Source organism: Eulemur rufifrons, chromosome 11 (assembly GCF_041146395.1).
Source record: "Eulemur rufifrons isolate Redbay chromosome 11, OSU_ERuf_1, whole genome shotgun sequence".
Taxonomy (NCBI): domain Eukaryota; kingdom Metazoa; phylum Chordata; class Mammalia; order Primates; family Lemuridae; genus Eulemur; species Eulemur rufifrons.
The window spans coordinates 4590524-4616733 of NC_090993.1; the positions used below are offsets into that span (position 1 = coordinate 4590524).

Here is a 26210-nt window from a genome sequence, read left to right on the forward strand (position 1 = left end):
AGTTGACGACAACCAATTGAGAGCATTCGTTGAAGCTGATCCTCTTACAACTGCAAGAGAAGTTGCTGAAGAACTCAAGGTCAACCATTCTATGGGTCATTCGGCACTTGAAGCAAATTGGAAAGGTGAAAAAGCTCAGCTCCATAAGTGGGTGTCCCATGAGCTGACCAAAAATTTAAAAAATCGTCGTTTTGAAGTGTTGTCTTCTCTTCTTGTGTGCAATGATGAACCATTTCTCAATCGGATTGTGACGTGTGACGAAAAATGGGTTTTATATGACAGCCAGCGACGACCAGCTCAGTGGTTGGACTGAAAAGCTGCACAGCACTTCCCAAAGCTAAACTTGGACCAAGAAACGGTCACGGTCACTATTTGCTGGTCTGCTGCCGGCCTGATCCACTACAGCCTTCTGAATCCTGGCGAAACCATTCCATCTGAGAAGTCTGCTCAGCAAATCCATGAGATGCTCCGAAAACTGCAACGCCTGCAGCCGGCATTGGACAGTAGAAAGGGCCCAGTTCTTCTCCACGACAATGCCTGACATGTTGCGCAACCAACGCTTCAAAAGTTGAACGAATTGGGCTATGACGAAGTTCCTTATCCGCCGTATTTACCTGACCTCTCGCCAACTGACTACCCTTTTTTCAAACCACTTCTTCAAGCATCTCAACAACTTTTTGCAGGGAAAACACTTCCACAACCAGCAGGATGCAGAAAATGCTTTCCAAGAGTTCATAGAATCCCGAAGCACAGATTTTTACGCTACAGGGATAAACAAACTTATTTCTCACTGGCAAAAATGTGTTGATTGTAATGGTTCCTATTTTGATTAATAAAGATGAGTTTGAGCCTAGTTATAAAGATTTAAAATTCACGGTCAGAAACTACAATTACTTTTACACCAACCTAATAACTCACTGGGCATGAGACCCTCTGGATGGATTCTGAGCATTTCCTCCATCTTCAAAAGGTTAATGCTTAACTTCTTCAAACTACTGCCCCATTGGTCTGTTGACCATTTCATCTAAACATGATTTCTCATGATTACTGTGATTCTTCTCAGCTCTTACTGACAGTTGATTGGCTTATGACTCCAAGTAAACCAATTAAAGAAACCATATTTCTGTTTAGTAGGTAGGTGGTTTTGATACCATAATATATCTTGCCAATCTGGAAAGAAAGCAAAATGTCTAATTAGCAGAGGGAATAGTTAAGTATGAAGGGGATCTTTGGGGCCAAAAAATTATGCCGCTTTTATAACTCTTGTAATGTGGGGGTTATCTCCTGAGCAGAGATTAAAAGCTGGGGAAACGTTGGATACCACAAAATACTTAGTGTATTGCTGTCACTCCAGGTTGCTGCTTAAATATTCATGTCAGCGATTCATTTGTTTTAAACTAACAGGAGACCTAAAATACACAGACGGGTTCCGACATTGAATTCTTTCATAGTCCATTAAGTGGGTACCTTCCATATAGCGCTGAGTGAGTAACTGCGTGCATCCAAGGAGCCTCTCCAGTGTAAGCACTTCAGTTAAAGCTCTAACCACCTACGCATTTATCTTATTACAGAAAAAGAGAAAAATAAAACACGGAGGCTTTGAGAGGGTGGTTAACAGTTATGTTCAAATGTGTCAGATACCCAGAATATATTCAAATGCAGAATTCCAATGGTTATTCTGTTTTAAGATGTGTATGTATATGTATACTGTATTGTACTGTTTGTTTCTGTTTTTAGGGACTTATCCTTTTGTAACTTCTTCAAACTGTACTGTCGGAGGTGTTTGTACCGGCTTGGGTATGCCCCCTCAAAATGTTGGGGAAGTGTATGGAGTTGTGAAAGTTTATACAACTAGAGTTGGCATTGGTGCCTTTCCTACAGAGCAAGACAATGTAAGTATGTTTCTCTGTAAATCTAATTCAAAAAGTATTAAATATTCAAGGCTGGGCACAGTGGCTCACGCCTGCAATCCCAGCAGTTTGGGAGGCTGAGAAGGGGGGATGATCGCTTGGGGCCAGGCTTCAACACCAGCCTGGGCAAGACCCCATCTCTACATTAAACAAACAAAAAAAATAGCCAGGTGTAGTGGTACAGGCTTGTAGCCCTAGCTATTCAGGAGGCTGAAGCAGGAGGATCACTTGAGCGCAGGAATTTCGAGACTGTAGTGAGCTATGATGGTACCACTGTGCTTCAGCTTGGGTGACAGCAAGACCCTGTCTCTGAAAAATATAGATAGATAGGTAAATATTCATGCTTCAGTTTTTTTCCTTAGTGGATTCTTATCTCCTGTGTCTTTCACTTCATTTGCAAGATTGATCACAACAATATTTTTAAAAAATAGATATAATGATGCCAGAGTATAAGAAGTAATGAAATCCAGCTTTAATCAGAAAGGTGCAAATTAGGGAATAGGTAGATATAGATAGGAAAAACAGGTTGTAGGGAGTGGCTGTGGCTTAGATCTTTGAGCATTGTTTTCAATCTTAATTTTCTTCTAAGGGGCACTGTGATATCAGCAACTACTTATTAGATGTGTTTGTCTTATTGTTTCCAGGAAAAACATGAAACTAGTTCTTGGAAGAATTGGCTAGATTTGTCTATTTTAATAAATACTTGTTAACTTATTCATAATAGGCAGCATTTAATTGATTTTTTTATCTGTCAATCTAAATTTTAGGAAGCTACCCACATAACATCATAAAAAATATTCTTAAAAATATGATAAAATATGAAGCTCAGAAGGGGATTTTTTTTATTGCTCTTTTGCTTTATTAACTCAGGGAAATTTTTTTTTAATGACCCTTTTCTTGTAGTGGGCACATCGATTTTTTTTTTTAACTTTCTATTTCACTAATCTATTCTCTTTTAAATTATTTTTTTCCAAAAATGATAAAACCTCCTTATAGCCACGAAATAACTACAAAGACTTACACCACCTGTTTGTTAAAAAAAGACAAAGTAAAAATACCCCACCACAAATCTTGCCCAAAGACACTAAACATCCTACATACTCCCTACATCCTGCATACACACAAGACCAAAAAAAAAGGAACCCATTCTTAACCCCTAGTTTATTATGCTCTTAATACTAAAATCTCCATTCTAAAAGAGGCTTATATGCCAATTTTTAGTCATACAATATATGTGCCAATATAATTTCTCACTGCACTTAAATGCCCTACACTCCACCCGAAATATATAATACTCATTTCACATATTATTCATTTCACTTCTAAAAAGAACCCTGACCCCATCAGCCAGAGAGATAAATTTAAGACAATCTGGTCCTCCCACCTTCTGGTTGACATCCTCCACAATAAATTTTCTTTCTTCCTTGACAATCCTCATTGTCTCTATAATTAACTTTTTATACGGTGAACAACTAAGCCTAGAAAAACCCCCTTAGTGGGTTCATTAACAGATCTGTTCCACATAATGCCTCCCTCAGATAAAATCCATCATCTCTATGGAATTCTATCTTCAATTTAGTTATTTTCTGAAAGATGTCTATCTCAAAGTGGCTTTGACATGATGTCTAGTATAATTCCATTAGATTTATAGCATTGGTATTCTAATCCTAAAGTTCTATTTCTGTTCTGTAGGAAATTGGAGAATTATTACAAAAAAGGGGTAGAGAGTTTGGTGTAACTACTGGAAGGAAAAGAAGATGTGGCTGGTTGGACCTTGTTTTGCTCAAATACGCTCATATGATCAATGGATTTACTGCGTGAGTATTCTTCAGAAATATTCATTTCAGGAAATCATAGACAATTCATGACCTCAGGTTTAATTTTGTGGAGAGCAAACTTGAGGTAGTACCCTAATTGGAAAATGTCACTCTTTATCCACCAAAATGAAATTGTAGATTCAAGTAGGAGCAGACCAAGACACAGGGAAAGGGTACTCGAGGAAAGGGACCCCAAGTTACCTTCCTAGACAGCTAAGGTTGGTAGGAAGCAATCGTGATACTCTTCCATGTTTATAGAGGGAGGCAAAATAGGTGGGTGGGTGGCTGGATGGATGGGTCAACAGAGCACACACAGTGCATACGTGGGGGGCAGGAGGAGTCACAGAGCACGGTGATTTAGTGCATGGGCTTCATGTCTGAGTTCCTGGATTCAAATCTCAGATCTGTGCATTGTGCTTGTGTGGCTGGGTGACTTCATCATTCTGTGCCTCAGTTTCATCGTCTTAAAATCTAGATAGTGGTATTACCTCCTTCACAGGGGTGTTTTGAAAATGAGCTGAGAAATGTAGTAAGAGCTATAGCACACTGCCTGGCTCCCCGAAATGCTCAGTAAAAGTTAGTTGTTATTAACACATATACATAAGTATGTAAATAAATGTATTCATATCTGTATTAATTAGGCTGAGCATCTAGCAAATAGCAGAATAAAGGATGAAAATTTATGGACGAGAATCCCAAACCTAGTGTTTTATCTAATGTCCACAGATTTTTCCCTAAAAAACCTGTTTTCCAGTCAATCGGGAAAATTCTGATGTATCATGAAGAGGTCCTTGATGTGGTTTTCTCATTCTTCTTTGACTATTTCTGACCACGAGGGTGGAGGTGAAGGGGATGGCGTGTGTGTAAATGTACATATAGCTTATGATCATCCATGCGGAGCAGTGAGTTCTGCTGTGTCCCACGGCCACAGAGTGCGTCCTTGACTGCAGGCAGCCCCCCCCCCCCCAAATATGTGTTGTTAGTCACAACAAAGCTGAGCAAGACTGTGGATCCACCAGTGAAAATCTGGTATAATTACTAGAAAAGTAACTCGGCGGTGGGTCAGTTGGGTCCCTTTTTTATAATTAAGAATATACAGCAGTCCATTGTCCTCTAGTCTTATATGTGTGGCACGCTTTGTAATTTAATTCTAACCAGTTTTCAGAGTTGCTTTGAAACTTGCTAGCTTTGCGTGAATTTTTCTTTATTCCCTCATCAATCAAATTAGATGTTAGGGCCTTTAAGAGTTTGCTATTTTAACAATGCCTTTTCTTCCAAAATTAGGTTGGCACTTACCAAGTTGGATATTTTGGACATGTTTAAAGAAATCAAAGTTGGAGTTGCTTACAAGTTAGATGGTGAAATCATACCTCATTTCCCAGGTACCTATTTAGGCATTATCTAAAGGGTATTATAAAGCGAATGTATTAGAGCAATTTCATAAAGCTCTTTGGTATAATTTCTGATGTATAGATAGCCACAGGCTTGATACGCCCTTTGTGAACAGTGCAAGTGTGTTTGCTTGTTATTAGCATTTGGTTCATAGGTGCTGGGTCACAACAGGCATGTGCTCAAACTCAAAATAGGAAGGAATGAACATGGCACCTCTGAGCACAGCTGCGCCTGAGTCTCATTTTCCCTGTTTGGAAAGTAATTTCCATGGATGTGTTTCTCCCTTCCTAGGGAACACTGGGCTAAGAGGGAACTGCCCTGCCTTGGTGAGCTGGCTGGTGCTCAGCCCATTAACCCACCCTATCCTTCAAGCCCCACGAATGATTTTCTCTAACCTCTATTCTGTGCCTAAAGTGGGTGGTTATAGGGAGACTTCCTCCTTGAAGCAATGTGTTTTTTCAGGGATATCTTTAGTTATATGATTTCTTCGGTTACTCAGGAAGTTACATAACTGTTTCCAGCTTCCAGAACTCGAGACAGTTAATTTTTTAGTTTTGTCATCTAATAAGGACTAGGAATATGCTAAATGAAGGAGTCTTGACTAGCTTAATGTAACTTGGTGAGCTGGTAGGTTTTGTGACTTCCTCATGACAACCAGTTCTTAGGAATTGAGGATAGCTGTAAGTTCTTAGAAATTAAACATGTTCTTTTTCCTTTTCACTTACAGAAAAAAAGATTTCTGTTGACACCATAGAATAATATTCACTTAGAAAACTGGCTGTTCCAATATATGTTATGTCCTGATTCTTAATTCTGTTTACAAAGTATTTCAAGAGTTATGAACTCAAACACCAAAGAGAATAGTATAACCAAAATAGTGATATGTTATAGAGACTCAGATTCTGTTATCTGCTTCTGAATATAGTTTAGTTTTAGGGGGGCAATTGAATGATCGACTGATTATCTTGAATTTGTATAGCTTGGGGTTTTGTGCTTTGTTAGTGTGGTTATGTGGAAAGCCCAGGATGTTCCCAAACCTTTCTCACCTGGAATGTCAGTTTCCAGTCTCTTCTGTGGATTTTGGCAGTGCTTGGTTTTAGACCTCAGTATGGGGAGTTTGCAGTAGGTTCTACTCGAGGGGATGGTTTTAATTCTCAGGGAGCCGCCTCTCTGTTGCCTCCCCTGGATGCCAGGCAGGTTAACAAGGCAAGTTAATGAAATCTCTCCAGTTCAGCAGTGCTGGGGCTCCGGTGTGTCCCGTCCCTTCCTTCCACCCACACTGCTTGACTCACAGTCTGTATCCCACCCTCAGCTGTGCAGCAGCCGATGTCTAGTAAGCCTCCCATAATCCCACTCTGTGCACGTAGAGTCCTACCTTAGCCATGGGACTCTCATGGGGGCTGCTGGCAGTGGGGGCAGGGAGGGTCCTCTCTTCACCGCTCCCTCCTCTCCGATACCTGACCCTGCTGATTCTAGCTGCCTCTGCTTCCCTGAAATCAGATATCCACATCCCCAGGGAAGGGGAGCTGCCATTCTCTGTTGACTCTGGTGTCCTGAACTGTGGTCAGGAAATTGTCCCTAGGCAGAAAGTTGAGTGACTTCAGGACATGCTCGTGAGTTTTGTCTCCCAGGGACCATGGTTTTGTGCTGCCTATAGTCAACTTCCTAAAAAAGGCTGTCATATATTTTGAGAGCGAGTCGAACTGTTCTATTTTATCATGACTAGAAATGGAAGCCCCACTGAGTCCCCGAATTCCTCCTACCATGTATTGCAGCAGTTCTGGCATATCACTTGGTATGACTCATCGCTTTTTCTCAGCTGCCAGGAACATCCCTAGCAGTATGTTTCCATCGACTCCATCGTGCGTCGTGGTGTGCTGTCCTCCCATTCCAATGCACTCCGACTCCACTTTGTTCCACCACCCGCTGCTCGCCTGGACCCAGGACCCCTCAGATCCGGTTCTTTACCTGCTCTCTTGGTGCTTACTGGCAAATGTTGGCTCGCCCTGCAGATCTTTCAGAACATAGTCCCTTTCCTCCCTTAACAGGCCCCGCACTTCCTTAGCCAGGTTATGTTGGGATCTGACCTTAGACACTGTTTGCTGGTGAGGCAGGAAGGTAAAGGGAGACCTGAGACGGACACAGGCTGACTTGCAAGGCGGCGGCCTCTGCATCATCTTAGAGCAACGGGAAGCCTTAGCCTGTCATAAGAAACAGTGGGGCATTCTGCACACCAAGGGGTTCAGTGAATCTGGTGGCTCAGGATTTTCGAGTGCGTCAAGCCAGATGTTCCATCCAGTGTCTCAGGGTCCCACTTTTTCCCAACCAGGGCTCTGGCCTTGTCATGGCAGACTTGTTGAATTTGAGAATTCAGCATTTTCTGGAGCTTTGCTAAATGTATGATTGAGTTCCCATTCTAATAATCTTTTTCTGCTGTCTGCTACAGAAGTTGAGAGTCTCTCTAAATACTGCCAGGAAGGCCCTCTGATTTTCACACTTTGCTTTAAACTGATGAAAGACGTTAGTCTTTCATTGTCTTTCTCCAATTCGTGAATGGTATTCATCGAGAGCCATCCAGTTCCATTGCTCCATTGTGCTCATTTCTCAGTGCTTCAGACATCTCCAGTGCCTTGCTTTCCACCAGTATGGCATGAAAAGTTTTAGAAATTGTATTTCTACAACATGTCAGAGGCTGTGCATGCTCTGCGCACCACCAGTGACAGTCCTCGTGGCCAGCCAGCTGGCCCGTGGTTGAGCCTCTTGGTTCCCATGGTAGAGCCATCTTCCTTTGACACTCCTGGCGTCAGCTGTCTTATACTGAGTTCCCTAGCTAGGCAAGACTGGTATAGTTGCATAAAAAAGCCTTCAGCTGATCCCATGGAGAACTCTGGAGCTAGAGTACCCCTTCAGACTGGTCCCAAATTAAGGTTAGTGGCCAGATTGTTTGTATTCCCCCATCCACAAGTTACTAGATAAGAGTGGCTCCCGGGGGCGGTCTCCTCAGTGGAGGGTGAGTCCTAGGGAGGCTCTGGACTGGGCGTGGTCAGTGGACGAAAACTCCCATAGCTTTCAGCCTTGAAGAGAAATCTGTACCATGTACCATAGCAGCCACTATATTGTCCGTCAAAGAAACGATTCTTCATGATCTACAGTACATTTGAAGTTTCCATGAGGGGATACAGAGAAAATGGTTAGGTGGAATAATGCAGAAAATTTCAGTCGAAACAATACAAGATCTCTCATAAGAGAGCAGGCATGCAAGTCGTCTTTCTGTGAGGTTGCTGCTATTGTACAGATCCATAATCCCTAATGGGTGGTACAGAAATTCAAAAAACCTCTAAAAATGAGAAGTTTTAAGTTTGGTACCAAAACTCCTTTGACGGCAAAACGTGATTTGAACTAATGTTAGAATTACATAATCTGTATCCACTTATAGTGAATGATCGTATGTGTTGCTGCAGAAATATGTTTGATTATAGAATACTACCCTAGATGGTATATGCACTGTTTTACCTTTCTAAAACCTGAAGAATTCTAAATTCCAAAACTCATCTGGCTATAAGGATTTTTGATAAGAGATTGTGAACATGTGGTGTATAAAAAAGTTTTTTGATAATAGGCAGTGCATACCATGAACAAATACACTCTTTCGCTTTTAGCAAAACAAGAAGTCTTAAATAAAGTTGAAGTTCAGTATAAGACCCTGCCAGGATGGAACACAGACATATCCAGTGCAAGAACGTTTAAAGACCTACCTGTTAATGCACAAAATTATGTTCGATTTATTGAAGACCAGCTTCAAATTCCAGGTAAACATAAACATTTTATGAGCAGCTATCTTTACTTTTCTACTTCTAATTTACCTATCTGCCTTTGAAATAGAATAAAGGAAAGATCATTATTACTTTACAATGATGCTCATGATTTGCATAAATGCCCAGGAAAATATAAAATAATAATTTTTTTCCTCAGAGTAAATACAGTGTTCGTCTTTAATAGAAGGAAATAAATTACTTCTCACCCTTTCTGACCTTGTCTTTAATTCTGTTAGCCTGTTTTTTACCCTGTGACATTCATTCTCGTTCCTTTCTCCTTAATAACAAATCCTCTTGTATCTTCATCACCACCAAAAATGGTTTATGGATGTTTTAATTTGGGTCAAATCACCCTTGAGAGTTCGGAGAGTTTCTTGAATAGACGTTAGGAAATAATAGGTACATAAAATTGGAGGTCTTGCTAGAAAAAAAAAAAATGTGAGAAAAGAATAAAGAATGGATAAAACTTGTATATTAAAAAAAATATATAAGATGATGAAGGAGTTAGACATAGCAAAGTTATAGCAGTATCTAGTTATGTGAAATCATTGTCTTAACATATTGCTTTTTCCTTTTACCCTTTTATTTGCATTGATGGAAATTCGAAAGATGAGAAAAAGTGAAGTGGGTGGGAAGTTATCTTCCATGTAAAATCCATTATGTACTTGTTCTGATTTTGTATTTGTGGTTCATTTCAAACATGACTCATGTTTTCTAAATTGCTAGCTGCCCCTCCCAAGTTGATGTCAAATTTAGTAAGCAATGTTTGCTTATTGCTCTTAATCAGTATTTTTTGAAATATAAACAGCGGTGAGTCTAACAAAGACCTACCATAAAGCTTGATCTTAACAGTACCTTATGGAACACAGTAATTAACCTAAAACCATGTGGTATGGGTTATTGGATTCCCATAGACTGGTGTAGTGGGCAGTTTCTAAGGCTACGTAAATTCCAATCATATTCTCTTCTAGATATTTCTACCTTTTTGAGGTATGAAAGTTACATAGGCATTTCAGTATCCTCTTAGCATTATCCGTTTATCAAAGAAGCTTATCTTTCCTAGTTATCAGAAACTTGATCAAAGGCTCTGCAGGTCTATGATTGTCTGGGCCAATATTTTAGTATTCTAGTCATTAGGAATTAGGAAATTGAAAATAACGTGCAATTAAAACAGGGAACAGAAAGGCAAACTATGCTGTTTTAGATCTTGTCTGCACATTCTGTTTAGAGATAGGCATGGTCTGCTAACAGAATAGGAAACAGCAAAAAGACACGTGGGGAAAAGTCACATGGTGATGCTGAGAAAAGTGGGGGACCACCCACCCCTTTTTTTTTTTTTTTTTTTTTTGAGACAGAGTCTCACTCTTGTCCGGGCTAGAGTGCTGTGGTATCAGCCTAGCTCACAGCAACCTCAAACTCCTGGGCTTAAGCGATCCTCCTGCCTCAGCCTCCCGAGTAGCTGGGACTACAGACCTGTGCCACCATGCCCGGCTAATTTTTTCTATATATATTTTTAGTTGTCTGGTTAACTTCTTTCTATTTTTTTTAGTAGAGACGGGGTCTTGCTCTTGCTCAGGCTGGTCTCGAACTCCTGACCTCAAGTGATCCTCCGCCCCAGCCTCCCAGAGTGCTAGGATTACAGGCATGAGCCACCGAGCCTGGCCTGAGACCACCTGTCTTAATCCCCAAAATTGAAAATTATAAACGAATTAATGCTATTCTTATTCTTTTTGTTTGATTCTAGTGAAATGGATCGGTGTGGGTAAATCCAGAGAGTCTATGATTCAGCTCTTTTAAAGATTGCTGGTAACGTAAGAAACACTCCTTGAGAGGGAGGGAAAAGACTTCCTTAAATATTTCATTCCTGACCTGCAAATTCAAGAATAAAGACATTGAAGTGAGTTTTAAGCCCCGCGGGTGTTGCCAGTCTTAATGGATGGCTCTAGTGGAGGTAAACTTCGGCATATTCCGGCGTCGGCTTTTCCTCGGCTGGCTCCACGGCCAGATCCCCTGTTGCTCCTGCTGCTCACGGTGCCACATCTTCTGTTGATGTCTAGTGATAGGATAATCCATGTCGTTTCAAATCTAGAATAGAATTACTTTTGATGTAGTTTTTCTTCATTATTGTCATTGTGTGTTCTTAGATTTTACCCCTATTATAATAGCTGATAAGAACGATCAATGCAGTTTTGCACATATATTTTTACATTCTGATCATTCAATTCTGTCGTTGTATTCTTTGTTGTTAGAAAAATGATGAAAAGATAGGGGTTCTGTAAACTTTCGTAATGCTATAAATTCTGTTTAAATTGTGAACTGTTTATTTTCTGCTGAGACCATTGCAAAATTGAGCTTTGGAGGGGGCGGGAGAGGAGGGGGTTATATTCATGGGTCCTTTAATTTGTACAGAACACAGAACTTATTTCTCTCTGTAAATTATTTAATACATTGGACATTTAATTAAATGTTCAAAGAGAAAAGATGTTCCCCAAAGCAACAATCTTAATGTTAAAAGTAATTAGCCATTAAAAGATCTGTTGTGATATTTGGTGGATATTTTTCTTTAATTTCAGACATTACCTCTGAAATATATAGCTTTTCTTTTTTATCTTACTGTTATTTCTAAATCTAGTGGATTGGTTTCTCAACATTGTGCCTGCCAACATGCCTACAAAATCGCCTGTAAGTGTCCAGATGAACCCAAATTGTTGGCCATAATTTCGATCATGCCTTTATTTCTCCTTTCCTGAAAAGAAAAGGTATTATTCTGACAATTAGGCTTAACATATTGTGTTGCAGATTACCCTTCAATGAACTATTTCAAATGTTTATAATTTAAATTTATTTTATTATACCATCAATAGCTGATTAAAAAGAACCAAATATTTCTAGTATGCTTTGTGTATTGTGTTTTTGTTGTGATAAGAGAAGTAATAGTCATACTATTATACGGGAAGGAGCTTCATCTCTGCAGTGTGTGGGGATAAGGTAGGGAGAGACCAAAAATAGAATCTTTAAAAGGCTCTAAATATCTTTTATCTTCACTATATATTTTTATTAGTAATTGGTTCAAGAAAAATTCTGAAATAGGAGCAGCCTTGGTGGACTCAATAAGTAAAGAACAATAGTACAGTTGATCCTACAAGCTCACTACTGATCAATAATGATCTATATGTAAAAATAATTTATATTTATAATAAATAATTTCTATTCTAATAGAAATTGAATGGGCTTTTAAAGTCCACATTCTTATCTTCACTACAAGCTTTGCATTATTGAAATCTATTTTTAGTTATGGTTCAGAAGCAGATATTAAAAACCCATTCTTGTTGGGCACTGTGGCTCACACCTATAATCCCAGCACTTCAGGAGGCTGAGGTGGGAGGATTGCTTGACGCCAGGAGTTCGAGACCAGCCTGGACAACATAGTGAGATCCTATCTCTACCACAAAAAAAAATTACCCAGCCATGGGAGCATGTACCTGTAGTCTCAGCTACTTTGAGAGGCTGAGGCAGGAGGATCACTGGTGCCCAGGAGTTTAAGGTTTCAGTGAGCTATGATTGCGCTACTGAACTCCAACCTGGGTGATAGAGTGAGACCCTGTCTCTTAAAAAAAATTTAAAAACATCATGAACTGAGTGTTATCTGACTCACCAACTCATAAAGTTGGATGTACACAGCAACGCAACATTCCACCATCAAATGGAAGTGTTATGTACACGATTAGGCCCTAACCAGCCCTGAAAGCCCAAGTAAGTCACATGAAGAAGTGGTCCAAATGTCCCTAGTCCCCAGTTCTGCTGCCTTCTCTCGCTCAGCCTGCACCCATGGCCTCATGGCAAGTGCCTACAATCAGTGGAGACAGGGAAAGAAAACTCGGTCCTACTTTACAGATGGTTCTGTATGTTATGTGGACACCATCTTAAAGTGAGCAGCTGAAGCACTCCAGCTGTTCTCTGTAAGGAAAATGGAGATGGGGTGGAATACCCATCTTCTCCTGTCCTTTGACACCCACATTCCTAGTTCTTGGGCCTTCAAACTTGGACTTGGGACTTACCCCATTGGCCCCCCCAGTTCTCAGATCTTTGGACTTGGACTGGAAACATACCACCAGCTTCCGTGGGTTTCCAGCGTGTAGACGACAGATCATGGCACTTCTCAGCCTCCACAATCACGTGAACCAATAATCCATCAAAATAAATCCATATCTATATGTATTGTATATATGTGAGTGTGCACGTGTGTGTGTGTGTGTGTGTGTGTATCCATTTCTCTGGGGAACCCTAACTAATAAAAGTTGTTTTGTTAGTTTGTTTTATGTTCTTTTGTGTTCCTTGAATTCTGTTTCCCCTGGGGTCATTTCTTCTTTTTATTTTGGTCTGGGTTTTTTTATTTTTTTATTATTTTACTTTTATAGAGACAAGGTCTTCCTCTGTCACCCAGGATGGAGTGCAGTGGCACAATCATAGCTCACAGTAATGTCAGATTCCTTGAATCAGGCACTCCTCCCACCTCAGTCTCCCAAGTAGCTAGGGCTACAGGTGTACACCTGGCTAATTTTTTTTCCCCTGGTGGAGACAGGGTCTCACTTTGTTGCCCAGGCTGGTCTCAAACTTGTGGCCTCAAGCAATCCTCCCACTTTGGCCTCCCAGAGTACTGGGATTATAGGTGTGAGTCACCGTGCCCAGCCTGGTCTTTGTTTTTTATGTTGCATTATTTTTTCAAGTATCTGGTGATCAATCATTGGGTGGCCCTTCACATGTAAGACTAAGGCAACGGAAAGCTCTATGAGACTCTGCGTTCTTGGGGGAAGTTAACTGATAGGCTTCCTTTGGAGTGAATAAGCAGAGAGCCAACTAGTATGCTGGAAGGGGGTGTCCCCAGCAGCCAGAATATAAGATTCTTTTCTTTAGGATCATTTTCTTTCTTTAGAGAAGATCCTCCAGCCTTTTCCTAGGGAGTTGCTGCCTGGGTGTCAGGCTTGCTTCTTGCCAAGATAGCGGTGTTAAACTCTTCTATATAGAGACTGCCACTTAATCCTTTTGACCAGTCCTGCATCTCACTACAGCCCTAAGCTATACCTGGGTTTCCGCATCCCTTCAAGGGTCTGTCTTGTCAACCATCTTCCTCCTTGACTCTGTCCCCAGGCTTCTTTTTCTTCTCCCCCCAACAGTGATGATGCAATTACTAAGCTGATGCAATTATATTCTTATGTGGTCCCACATACAACCATTGGACTAAGTATAAGATGATTTGCCAGTATCAGCAGCAAGACGGGTAGTGGGGCTAAGAACATACGACAAGTTCTCTTAAGGCTGGATATTGACTTCCTGTTCCAGGCTGACAATCTGAAAATATGCAACATGGAAATATTTTAGGATTATAGCCATCTCTGTACACACTTAGATTAAAAGGAGTTCTGCTACCATTAGCTTAGTCTAAATGAGTCACCTAAGAATGCCAAATGTCATGTTGTTTGAATGCCATGGTTATTTTAGTTTAAAAGCACTTCTTTCAAAGCCGCTTCCCCTGCTCACAACGGTAGAACTCTGGCAGCGAATTAAGTGGTCTAGGATTCGATGAAATGGTGGCTAATTTCTGGTCCCAATCTGGAATTGAAAACAAATTAATGATTTATTTTAAGATGACTCATTCTATCCTGTCAACAGTTGTACACAATAACAAAAATAATTGATGGGATTTAAGACGAAGGAATATATTTAAAATATGGAAAAAAGGAATTAAAGTGTTATCTCTTTGGTTCAGTTTCTGGTTAAGGGGCATATTACTGAATTATGCAAAAATGTAAATAAAATAAAATCACAAATTTGCATTTTGATATCCTAATTCTAGACCCCAAACCCTTTTACTCCTACATTATCAACAGACCACTTTGTATCATTTTTGTATCAAACTTCACTTTTTGCCATCCCTAAACTCATGCTCATTGGAGTTAACTTATATTTTAAAACGTCCTTTCTATGATCCTAGCAGTTCTGCTTATCTAAAAGGTAAGACTTCAAGGGCTTGAGTTGAATACAATAATCATTGTTCAATGAACCAAAGACCAGGGTGTTTCAATGATAGCATTGCTAACAAAACTTTATGTTTTTGGGTGCTTTACTTACATTAAGTCACACATTCACAGTAACTCAGAAGTACACTGATACTATGAAATCCATTGAGGTGCACCCCACCTCTGACTCAGAATTAGGCTCCAAAGTACCTAATCTTTTCACTGTTCTATTCTACCTTCCTTAACACTTCAATAGCATTTCAAAAAACAAACATTTCTTAATATTAAGAATGGCTAACATTTCATTAATCTAGGAAGTACGACTGGAAATGCCATCTTTGGAGGCTTCTTAAGTTAAACTTAATTTAATTCAGTGTGACCTTGTCCGTAGTCAGTAACCATGTGACTTCTCCAGGTTTATTATCGAGTCAAAGAGTAACTATGGCCTTCTTGAGAATCACATTGTATTTCAGGGAAATGTGTTAATGTGGTTTAGAAGTATAAGGAATCCTGCTCAACAGCTCTTCGTGATCCTTGTTGGAGGATTTACAGTGGGATTAAATTATACACATATTTAAACCAGGTGAATCCAACAAGAAATGTTCTGAGAACAGCAGATGGTACCAAGCCTGAAATGTGCTATACAGATTGGGGATAGTGTGGAAAGAACGTGTGAAATGATTATTTGGATTTCCTGACCATTCGACAAAGTACAATTACCGTTCACGTGGGTTTGTGGTGGTGACTCCTTCGAAAGTCATGATGGAAAAATAAAGAGTTAATTGAGAACTATGGAGAAACGTGAACCAACTTGCTGAGAATTCCAAAGTCTTTATTCTAAATACTTCAATGATTTCATGTAATTTAATGTCATTACTCCTTAATGGTTTAAGAGATTTTGGAGAATAACTGTATTTGGTTTTTACCTTATGCACTGGTTTTAGAAGTTCCTCTCAATGTAAGATGCAGACCAGCCTTTTGCCCACCTGATTGTTGTGTATAAAAATAATTGCTCCCTAAGTATCCCCCAAATTCATCTAAATCTCCTGCTACCACTCATCACCTGTTGCCTAAATTACTGGTTCTCAAACTTGGCTGCACAATGGAATTATCTGAAGAGTTTTATTATAAATAACTGTTGATGCCTGGAAGCCCCACCCTCCCACCAAACCAAGAGATTCTGATTTGATTGGCATTGGGTAGATCGTGGGCATCTGAGTTTTTTAAAACTCCAACTGCTGGGCTCAAGCGACCCCCCTGCCTCAGCCTTCCAAGTAGCTGGGACTACAGGCACGCGCCTCCATGCCCGGCTAATTTTTCTATTTTTGGTAGAGATGGGGTCTTGCTCTTGCTCAGGCTGGTCTCGAACTCCTGACCTCAAGTGATCCTCCCACCTTGGCCTCCCAAAGTGCTGGGATTACAGGCGTGAGCCACCACGCCTGGCCTTGTGCATTTTCTGTTAGTACCATCCTTTCTCACTCTAAACGCTCTTCTATATGAGTCTTCTTTCCACCTCCCCCAAAACTTCCTGGCATATCTGGATTCGGCTGGACTAACAGTTTACCAGACACTTGCTTAAGTAGGTTTTTAAAGTCTCTAAGCCTCAATTCCCTTTTGTGCTAAATGGAGCTAACAACAATAATAATAATACCTATTCCATGGGGACTATTCCGACTAATTGTCACAATGAGTGTTTCCACACGTGCATGAGTGTGTCACTTAGCACAGTTCTAGGCACATGACAGATATTTTAAATCCCAACAACTCTCCTAAAATATAGGCCTTGAGTCCTCATTTCATAGAGGAGCAAACCGGTTCAGAGAAGCCAATATGTTGCCCAACAGCACGTAGCTGGAATGCTCCAGGCCTGCGGTGCTAAGATGCCTCAATCCCTGCTGCTACTTCACACCGCTCCATCCTGCATTGGCTGCAATGATCTGTTAGCTTCTCGCCTGCCGTCCGTGCCTTCTCCAACCCGTCGTAAGCAGAGCTGACGACTCCCATCCTCTAAAGCAGACTGGGCCACTGCCTTGACTGTGGTCCTGCAATGGCTCTGATTGTCCAAATTCGACTTCCCAACGCCATCAGCTGCTCTGCAGTCACAGGCATTCTCTCCTCCTACTCTGCCACTCCACGTTTTAGTTTCCACGTGCCCCTTCTAGTCAGGCCTGTGTCTACATCGCTGGAGTCCTCCCTGCTCTCCCACAAGCCTCTCCATCCCCCCACCGTCCTCTGTTGCAGGGTCTCCTGCCCTGTGCTGTCCTGTGTCCTCTCCACTGTGCAAACCTGACCCATCGAGGCCCAGCTCCGGCCCCGATTCATGCAGGCTGCTCTCCTGCCTGTCCCAGGCCCCCGTGATCTCATCTCTGAACTCCTGCTCCTCGGTGTGGTATATTCAGTCATCCCCTGAGAGGTTGATGCGTCGAGTCTCATCTTCCCAACTGGACAGTGAGCTGCCTATGGGGCTGAAACCACAGCTTGGACTTGCCATGCACCAAGCACAATGCTGGGTACATAGCAGATGGTAAATATTTAATTGCTTTGCTAAACATTCACCTGGTTTAATAGACTTGGAAAGAATAAGGAACTTCTAAAATAAGCAAGGGAAAACACCTTTTGTGTCTGTGTAACAAGATTTCCTCATAGCACAGGAACTGCACACAACGTCCCATTACCTGGATTCCCTCACGCAAAGGACAAACAGCCCAGCCAGTTCTGTGAGGACGGGAGTCCCACTGACACTTCCCAACCACCTCTTCTCTGAAGCCCCTCAGCCTGCACAGCTTCTACCCGCCCCCGGGCCTCACGCTTCCCTTAGCCCTAACCTCTGGCCCCCTTTACAACTCCCTTCCTTCACCACGACCCTCCAAGGCACCCTCAGAGACCCCATCCCTGCCACCCTGCACTCTGGCCCAGCACCTCCTTCCCTAATCTTGGCCCCCGGCCTCCTCCCGAGTCCCTCAGCTCCCTCCCTTCTCAGGCTCCAACCTTCCCTGGGCTTCCAGAACCTGGCTTTGCCCTGCTTATAACCTCTCATCCCAAAGCCCTGCTGTCAGTCTCTGGCCCCCATCCCAGCCTCATCCCTGGCTCAACCCTCCCAAGATCCACCTGTCTCCCCAACCCCGTCCCCACTCTGTGATTCCTGCTGTTTGCTGTCCCCTGGGGACCTGGGGCCCAGCGCAGGCCACCTCATCTGGCATTCCATCTGAGCTGTGGCTCCTTTCTCTGGGAAGAAAAGAAGGAACATAGATCCTTCCCTTATATATATATATATATATATATATATATTTTTTTTTTTTTTTTTTCAGTAAAAAGGAAGTGACTCGCTGTACACATGACAGTCAGCTGTGACAGGCAGTGCAGCTTCAGAGTCAAGTACTTGGGAGTGAAATCCGGGCCGGGTCTGAATTCTGCTTCTCCTGCCTCCCAGCCGTGTGGCCTGAGGCTAATGACCCGTCTCTGCAGCGTGGCTTCCCCTACTGCAAAACGGGAAAATGACGTTAACAGCACCTATCTCAAACTAAATATGTGCCCGCCAGGGTGTAAAAGCCCCTGAAACGCTGGCGCCTGCTCATTTAGAATGTCCGTCGATGAAGTCATTCAGGCAAAAGCCTCAAATCCAGAGCGCCAATGACAGCAGGAACATAGAGCTGTTTCAAGTGATGTCTGCGTGTCAACTCCAGGGTCCTCCCTGCCTGGCGGGGAGCCTCAGTCCCTTTCTGCACAATCTGCCGCAGCATAGACAAACACCACGAGGGGAATTTAGAGTTTTCGAAACATACCTCCAAATGTCAAATAATGATCACAAAGTCATTCAAAATCAGGAATAAGTAAGCAGCCTCAACAGCATGTTTAAGCTCCGTAATGGTTTTGTCCCGTGACAAGGGGCTCCATGAAGAGTAGGCAGACAGGAGCCTGCTTCCTAATGAGGACATTTACACCTTGTCATCCCTGACTGTCTCATGTGCAGGGAGCTAGGGAGGGAGGAACCTCAGCCACCACCCCACATTCTTCCTGCACCCAGACACACACACGTACCTCCATACCCCCAGCTTGACTGGTCCCAATGAGACGGCCAGACGGCCAGCCCACCAGAGATGCTGATCTGTGCCCCAGGAAAGGCTAATCAGAGAGCTGAGGGCAGTTAGCCTGACTTACCAATCTGGTAAAATGGCAGGTCGTAGTCTCTTTGGTAAGTGGTTTCTCTGTACCATGTTGCAGCAGGCTTTGAATGTCTTCGGAAACAAATATATCGAATGAGCGTTTGTTGGTCTAGTTGAGGCTGATACTGACTTTTTCTCTTGGGTGGAATTGTCAAGTCTATGAACGGCCTACATGGAAAGAGAAATAGTTTGCTGAACACCCAGCAGGAAGAAAGCGTTCCATTTTCTCATCCGCTGAAATGCATTTCCCGGAAGTGGCCACAAGGCTGTCAAGATGTAATAGTATTGGCAAAACGCCCATAGCTCCCAGGCCAGCCCTGGCAAAGTTGCAAATACGTGGCTCAGGCATCTCAGTCCCCTGTTTTTCCCTTTAGCATCTCTCCTCCTCCCCAGGCACAGGTTACAGAAGGTGACCGACATCACAACCTCCACTAGATCTGCCTGTGCATGGATACTTCCTGTACTCCAGATCTCCCTGGTACCTTTCCCCATTGTCATCTTCCCATGCATGTCTGGTTGCCTCAGGGAACCAATGCATTCTTTTGGCCAGACCAACCACTATGGTGCGTCTTGGGCTTTGATGGACCTCAAATCAGTTATAACCTTCCTGTACCCCTACTCAGATAGGTACCCTTGGAAGATAAAAGTAAAGAGCCAAGATGTAATGGCAAAATATCTTCATAGACTTATAGGAGTATACTTACATTCACTAGCACAACTTATTTGAGATGTGAACGTAAGTATGCATTCAGTGGTACCATTTTGGTGATCTATATTAAGACCTTAAAAAATGAGCATATATTTTGTCCTAGCAATTCCAGCAAATAGGGATGTCAGTAGAGACTTAGCTATAAGAATGTTGATCAAAGTGGGTTTTTTTGGTTGGTTGGTTGGTTGGTTGGTTTTTGAGACAAAGCCTCACTCAGGGCAATTGTCAGAGATCACGTAGACCACAACGTGGCAGGTGCCTCTAGGCAGCTGGGCCATGAGCAGGTCTGGTTGTAAGGTTCTGTCATTTCTTTCCTTGTCTGTTCTCTGGCAGAGAACACAGTGCTAATAGTTTAATATAGTACGGATTTGAGTTAGAACAAAGAGCCTTGGACTGAGAATCAGAAATTTGGACAGATGTAAGCCCAACTTTTAAACCAACTAAGTGTGTGAGCTCAGGCAAGACATGTCACTTCTCTGGCCTACATTTCATTCATCTAAGTGGATCAGAATGACCGCTAAAGCTACTTCCTGTTTGATCATCTATTACATTCGGACGAATGCTGTTTTAAACCATAGATGCCACAGTTCCCTTCTCTTTGCATGGAGTTGACTGTATTGAAGGCAATTAAGAGAAGAGAAATTTGTGAAATACACTAGATGATGAGCTCGAATAATAGCAATCATATGTTTAGTGCTTACTATATTTTGGAATTTTACATCAGTTATTTTCTTTAACAGATAACACAACTGATACTCGGAGAAGGAATAAAAATTGCCCAACACAAAGCATTTGTAAGTTACTCAAATTGCTGCTTTTAACTACCGTGGTTTCCAGCCTCCTGAAACTAGAAAATAGGATAAAAGTGCCTATGGTTTTTGCTTTTGTTAAAACCACACCTCAAAGATCAGAAATCATTTAGGCTAAATTCATAATGTGACTGAGAAAAAAACTGAGTCTCAGTGATTTTAAGTTATTTGACCAAGCTGACATTCTAAACTCACAGTATTTCTTTAACGATTTAGTAAAATTCTATATTTGTTGTTGATTGTAAAAGGAATACATGCTCCTTAGAGAAAGTCTGGAAAATAGAGAAAAAAACTAAAAAATAAAATACTAAAAATCTTACCACTCATAAAAAAAGTTATTAACAGTTGGGTGTATTTTCCAACCTTTTTTATCCACTAAATAACATTTATTGCTATCATTAGCATTATTACAAATTGTGTATCCCTTTTTTTTTTTTTTTTTGCATTTATCATTCTAACTTCAGTAACATTCTTGGAAATGGAGATTTAGGCAGGTATCTCACCGGGGAGCTCGCTTTGCGCTGTAATCTAAATGGAGTCTTGCCAGCTGCCCCGGGGAATGGCCTCGGAGGTCCTTTCCTTGGTGCGCAACAAATACACTAGTGGAGAAAGTGAAGAAGTGAAAAAAAAGCGATTATTACAATTAATTCCTTACAGAAGGATACCAGCTGTAGTATGATAGAAAAAATATATTTGGTCTTTGTCCGCAGTCCCTGGCACTGAGCATCTAAAACCTGTGGAATTTCCTGATCGGATTGTCTTTTGTTATTCCAAACAAGCCCCTTTTCCTGTACCTGAGTTTATGGAAATTGCAGGCCTCCCCTCCCCCACCATAACCTCTGGCATCTGTAATAACCTGTCATTTATTTTCAGGATTCATACGGAAATATTTCACATGTCAGGTATTAGGTTCAAAATATTAAGAAAAAAAGACATTAAGAGGATATAGAATATCATTGAAGCAAATGTTGATAATTGCTAAAAGGTGGGAATGGGTCCCTGGGGGTTTATTATACTATTTTTTTTCCACTTTTGATATGTTTACAAAATTTCATAATTTTTTTTTTAATGGTAATAACTAAGTATAAAAGGACTTAGAAGCAGCACGGTGATGTCACAGCACAAGGTGTTTGGGAAAGGGACTCTAGTCCTGCCTGGGATGCTGGGTCGTGAAGAAGTTTTGAGGCATAAACGTGAACGAATAGGAATGAATGCTTCCGGGGTGCGAAATAGCAATATAGCGATATAGCAACCCTATAATGCTGCTTAAACATTGTGTGTAGTTGGTTTATATTATTTACAGATTTTAATTCAGAAGAGTAGTGCAGACATTACAAAATATTTGTTATTAAAAAAAAAACAAAGGGTGTTGTGTCTGAAAGATTGAGAACCACTGACGTAGCTAAGATTGTTAAGAGGATTCGTGACATGCTGTAGAAAGATCTCCTCTGTTGGCAGCGTGGAAAACAAATCTGAGGCCAATCTGACCAGCGAGACTGGCTGGGAAGCCAGCGTAGTGCTTTCTTCGGGACACCAGGAAGCTCTGGACTCCATGGGGGGATGTGGATGGAGAGGAGAGGGCTGGTTGGGGATACTTGAGGGAACAGGATTGAGGGTAAAAGACAGGAACTACCCAAGACAAGGCCTAGGCTTCAGGCATCGGGAAGGATCCTACCGCCTCCCCGGGAGAGGGAACACGGGAAGGTGACCGTTCCTGGGAAGGAGACTTTACAGAGCTTGTGATGCCTGCAGATGTGGCGAATTTTGGATCTCCCAGATTCCGAGTGCTCCGTAGATGCCATAAAAGGTCACAGAAAAGGGGAAGCGTGAGTAGAAAGTGGCACAGAGATTTGCATGAAGTATCTCACTCGATGTGTGTCAGACGATGAATGGAAACAGACTCTGCCTTCAGTTTGACCACCATCACCGAATGCACACAACGTCCCCTGCCTTCTAGGTTCTGCAGGTCCAAGCTAAGAGGCAAGCAGTGCTTGTCCCCAGAATGCTCTTTACGTGCTGAAATAGTGATCTGAATACAGAGTCAGCAGGGCACAGGAGCGGGAAGGGTGTCCAGGATTTGGGCTGGCCGATGGGACGGGGCAGAGATGCCAGGTGAAGGGACTCGCAGAAGCAAAGACCCGGACGGAGCTGGGCTCGGAGCAGGGTGTGCAAGGGCCGGGGCGGGCCTGGACGTCCAGTGTGAAAGGCGAGCGGGGTGTGGGGCCGGTTCTGTCGCTGTCTGTGCAAACAGGACCTCTGGGAGCTCCGATCTGCAGAAAAACCACAGGCTGCCTGGGCCTGCCCGGCGCCTGGGATAATATGACCGAGCGACAAGGAGTAAATAGCAACAGGGGATTAAGTCATCAGAAGAAAGAGGAACTGGTACGGTGAGGGGAACAAATGACGGTTCCGAATGCACGGAGGTGGGAGCCATGGCTTCGTCAGGCAGCCATCCAGCTTCTGAAGCACCACCTTGGAATGTCACCCTCGGGCCACATTACGGTTAGTGAAGCACCCGCCGAGTTCTAAACGGACACTCTGGTTGCTCACAGGTGCTGTGCGGTCTGCAGGAGGCTGCGTTTGACCGTGGATTCTTCCCCGAAACGCACACGACCAGTGCATGCTGAGCACAGGTGAGCACACGACGCCCTGCCCCTCGGATGCGGCCTGTAAAAGCCCTTCCAGCACTAAGTGACTGACACTCCCTGCCCGCGGCCCCTGGGGCGTGTCTCGAGGCAGGTTTGGGCAGGAGCGGAGGGCGAGTGAGAAAATGCGTGTAGCGGGGTCAGGCGGGCTGGAGACGTGCAGAAGAGGATTTTTACTTCCTAAGGGGACATGTCTGGCCTGGCCAGAGGCTGTGCCGTGCCCGGGCTCCACGGATGACCGTGAAAACACACGCACACTCCCCGGGACTGCCCAGGACTCTGCCCTGACCGATTCTATTGAGTTGGCTTCTAAGGTTCCAGAACCAGCCACGGAAAGAAAGCCCTTCCCCTCGGGTGGGAGCAGGCAGTTGGCCGTGTCTGATTCCACCCTGCATTATTTACAAGGCCCCGATCGCTTGGCTCTTTGAGGTGATGTGTTCAGTCCACACAAGAGCACACCTGTTCCCGGGGAGGGCAAGCGTAACCGGAGCAGGATCTGGGCTTAGCCTCGGACACGATTCAGTGCACACAGGAGAGGTCAAGGGTGCTCGTCCCTGCAGAGCCCGGAGCCGCGGCCCGAGGCAGCCCGGGTTACTGTGATGATGTCTGTTACATCCCTGCTCTGCCTCATGCTTTACAAAGCGTTTTTACAGAGATGATCTCATTTAATTTTCACAGTCACCTTGCAAGGTAAGTATTATTAACTCTGTTTTATAAGAGCAGGCTGAGCCTCAGAGAAGTTAAATGGACTTTCTAAATATCCTCCAGCTAGTAAATGCCAGAAACATGAATCAAACCCGGTTCACTCAACACCATGTCAGATCCAGAGACATCAATGTGTGTGCATGATGATTTCCTTTTTCCAGAAGAGTTTGGCCTTATTGCTATTTTTTGTATGGACTCTGGGATTCTCCCACTTACGGGCAGACAAGGAGGAGACATCGTACACCGAAAAAATAAGGAGGCCGGGAGTGGTGGCTCACACCTGTAATCCTAGCCCTCTGGGAGGCCGAGGCGGGAGGATTGCTCGAGGTCAGGAGTTCGAGACCAGCCTGAGCAAGAGCGAGACCCCGTCATGGAACGCCAGGTGGGAACAGCCCAGGGAGATTTGTTTCCTTTGTCCCCAGATGAGACCACCATTAAATAGGCCTCACAGTGGACAAAACCGATCTCACGCACAGAAAGAACAAAGAGGGGGAGGGAGGAATCAAGAAATACTGGCATCAACCCCTGTTCCTCTCCACCCTCTTCCTCCTCCTGGTGGTTCCAGGGAAGACTGTACTTTCCCTGAAAAGAGGATTCTTAACATACCTATGAAGGAAGCATCTTCCCACTCACTCCTTCACTAGTTCCTGGGAGCAAAAGGGCTTCTCTTTGTTGACCTAACTCTGTTAAAATTAATAAATACTAAAATAAACGTGAGGCTTGCTCAAATCCACGAAACCAGTGAGGCTGGAAGAGGCTGACCCCGAAATCAGAGTGCAAGGGTTGCGGCCCGCAGGTTCATCGCTTCTACATCTCTGCAGGTCCCGTAGCAGATGGTGAAGGGAGAGGGGGGTTGGGATTTACAGATTGTCATCTGATATCACATTTAGCACAATAAAACATGTCTAGTGTCATAGATGAACTTGGAGAAAGAGTGAAACTCCTCCCCAGTTTCCATCTGAGCAGTCAGCTCCCGTACTGAGGAAGCATTGGAGTGGCTTGTTTTACCCTAAGCAGAGTGAAGGGGTCCCGTCCAAAATTTGGGCTTGGGTCCCTCATACTTCACGCTAAAGCCCTTCCCAAGCAAAAACCAATATCCTTCCAATCTTTTGGGAATTTGGAGTTGCCTGTTTGCTTGGGTTCTGCGACGAGTGTGGGATTTCTTTTTTGAAAAACTTTCTTTAAATGCAGTGAGGCTTTCCTGAACCCTCTGGCTGTGGTCTCTCGGTCAGGGAGCAGCCGGGCGGGCGAGCAGTTCTGGTTCCCCAGGAGCCTGCCTGACTGGCCTCAGCTCCGGCAGGTTCCGCATCTGGAAAAACATTACCTGGGTGGGATCACTGGGCGGCGCTCTACAAATTCTCGCAGTCGGATGGCGGTCATGCTGGATGGATCTGCAAAACAGAAGTACAGCATGAAGGTTCATTTTGCAATTTCATCCCTATGTCCAGGAGTGAGCCATCTAGTAGGACAAAGTCCATCTGGAAAGACATCACAGTAGGAAAACTGACACAGTGGAAGGAGCCTCTATAGATTCTTCTAGACTATTTAGGGAAAGAAAGAAAAAACTAGTAAAGGAGCAAGAAGCAATGGCAAGCATAAGCTAAAGACACGGATAAACTTTTCTTTAAAAGCCAAGGATGGCTGGGCGTGGTGGCTCACGCCTGTAATCCTAGCACTCTGGGAGGCTGAGGAGGGAAGATTGCCTGAGCTCAGGAGTTCGAGACCAGCCTGAGCAAGAGTGAGACCCTGTCTCCACTAGAAATAGAAAAAATTAACCAGGTGTGGTGGTGCGTGCCTGTAGTCCCAGCTACTTGGAGGCTGAAGCAGGAGGATCACTTAGAGCCCAGGAGTGTGAAGTTGCTGTGAGCTATGATGATGCCACGGCACTCTAGCCCGGGCAACAGAGTGAGACTCTGTCTCAAAAAAAAAAAAAAAAAAAATTTGTTTAAAAAAAAAATTTTTGTTAAAAAAAAAAAAAAGGGTGCTGTGCTCATGATGTCAGCTGGGCAGTCTCCGTTCTCACTTCCTAGTGGGCCTTCCTCCCGCACAAGCGTGCAAGCCAAGCACTAGCGTTCTGGGTATGAATCAGCGTCCTGCAGTCAGCGGTACTTGCTTGGGATTTGGAAGGTGGAAACAAGGCAGGGGCCGTTTCCTGCTGCTTTGACTTTTTCTACAGGCAAGCAAGGTTGAGAGGCTACAGTGCTTTTCTGCAGCAGAACTCCAGTGTC

General features: G+C 43.2%; 2 protein-coding genes across 6 annotated transcripts in view; one reads left to right on the forward strand and one right to left on the reverse strand.

The window, feature by feature from the left end:
- Positions 1-11828, forward strand: part of ADSS2 (adenylosuccinate synthase 2) — a 29601-nt gene extending 17773 nt beyond the window's left edge. Inside the window, exons 9-13 of one of the 3 annotated variants that reach the window (XM_069484641.1) lie at positions 1738-1892; positions 3603-3727; positions 5012-5109; positions 8788-8928; positions 10679-11828. In XM_069484641.1, the coding sequence (XP_069340742.1) occupies positions 1738-1892; positions 3603-3727; positions 5012-5109; positions 8788-8928; positions 10679-10731 (572 nt within the window). In that variant the 3' untranslated portion in view covers positions 10732-11828. Of the gene's footprint in view, positions 1-1737; positions 1893-3602; positions 3728-5011; positions 5110-8778; positions 8929-10678 lie in introns of all 3 variants that reach the window. The other 2 variants (XM_069484644.1, XM_069484643.1) reach the window with 2 other exon arrangements.
- Positions 11829-14449: 2621 nt separating this feature from the next.
- On the reverse strand, positions 14450-25362 carry SPMIP3 (sperm microtubule inner protein 3). 3 transcript variants are annotated; one of them, XM_069484756.1, is made up of 4 exons: positions 25307-25362; positions 21136-21231; positions 19110-19186; positions 14450-14544 (listed from the first exon to the last, which is right to left on the reverse strand). In XM_069484756.1, exons 1-4 carry the CDS (start codon positions 25360-25362, stop codon positions 14450-14452), a joined length of 324 nt encoding a protein of 107 aa, XP_069340857.1. The 3 variants fall into 3 exon arrangements, with proteins under 3 accessions (XP_069340857.1, XP_069340856.1, XP_069340858.1); XM_069484755.1 differs by having other exon boundaries at positions 19110-19282; XM_069484757.1 differs by lacking the exon at positions 19110-19186 and having other exon boundaries at positions 14505-14544.
- Between the last annotated feature and the right edge of the window lie 848 nt (positions 25363-26210).

Excerpts from the sequence above, each read along its gene's own strand:
- SPMIP3 (XM_069484755.1), bottom strand. The coding sequence starts at position 25,362 with ATGACCGCCATCCGACTGCGAGAATTTGTAGAGCGCCGCCCAGTGATC. Across the intron at positions 19,283-21,135 it reads AGCGCAAAGCGAGCTCCCCG|GCCGTTCATAGACTTGACAA; the intron begins GTGAGATACCTG and ends CTTTCCATGTAG. Across the intron at positions 14,545-19,109 it reads CCTGCCATTTTACCAGATTG|ATTGGGACCAGAAATTAGCC; the intron begins GTAAGTCAGGCT and ends TTTCAATTCCAG.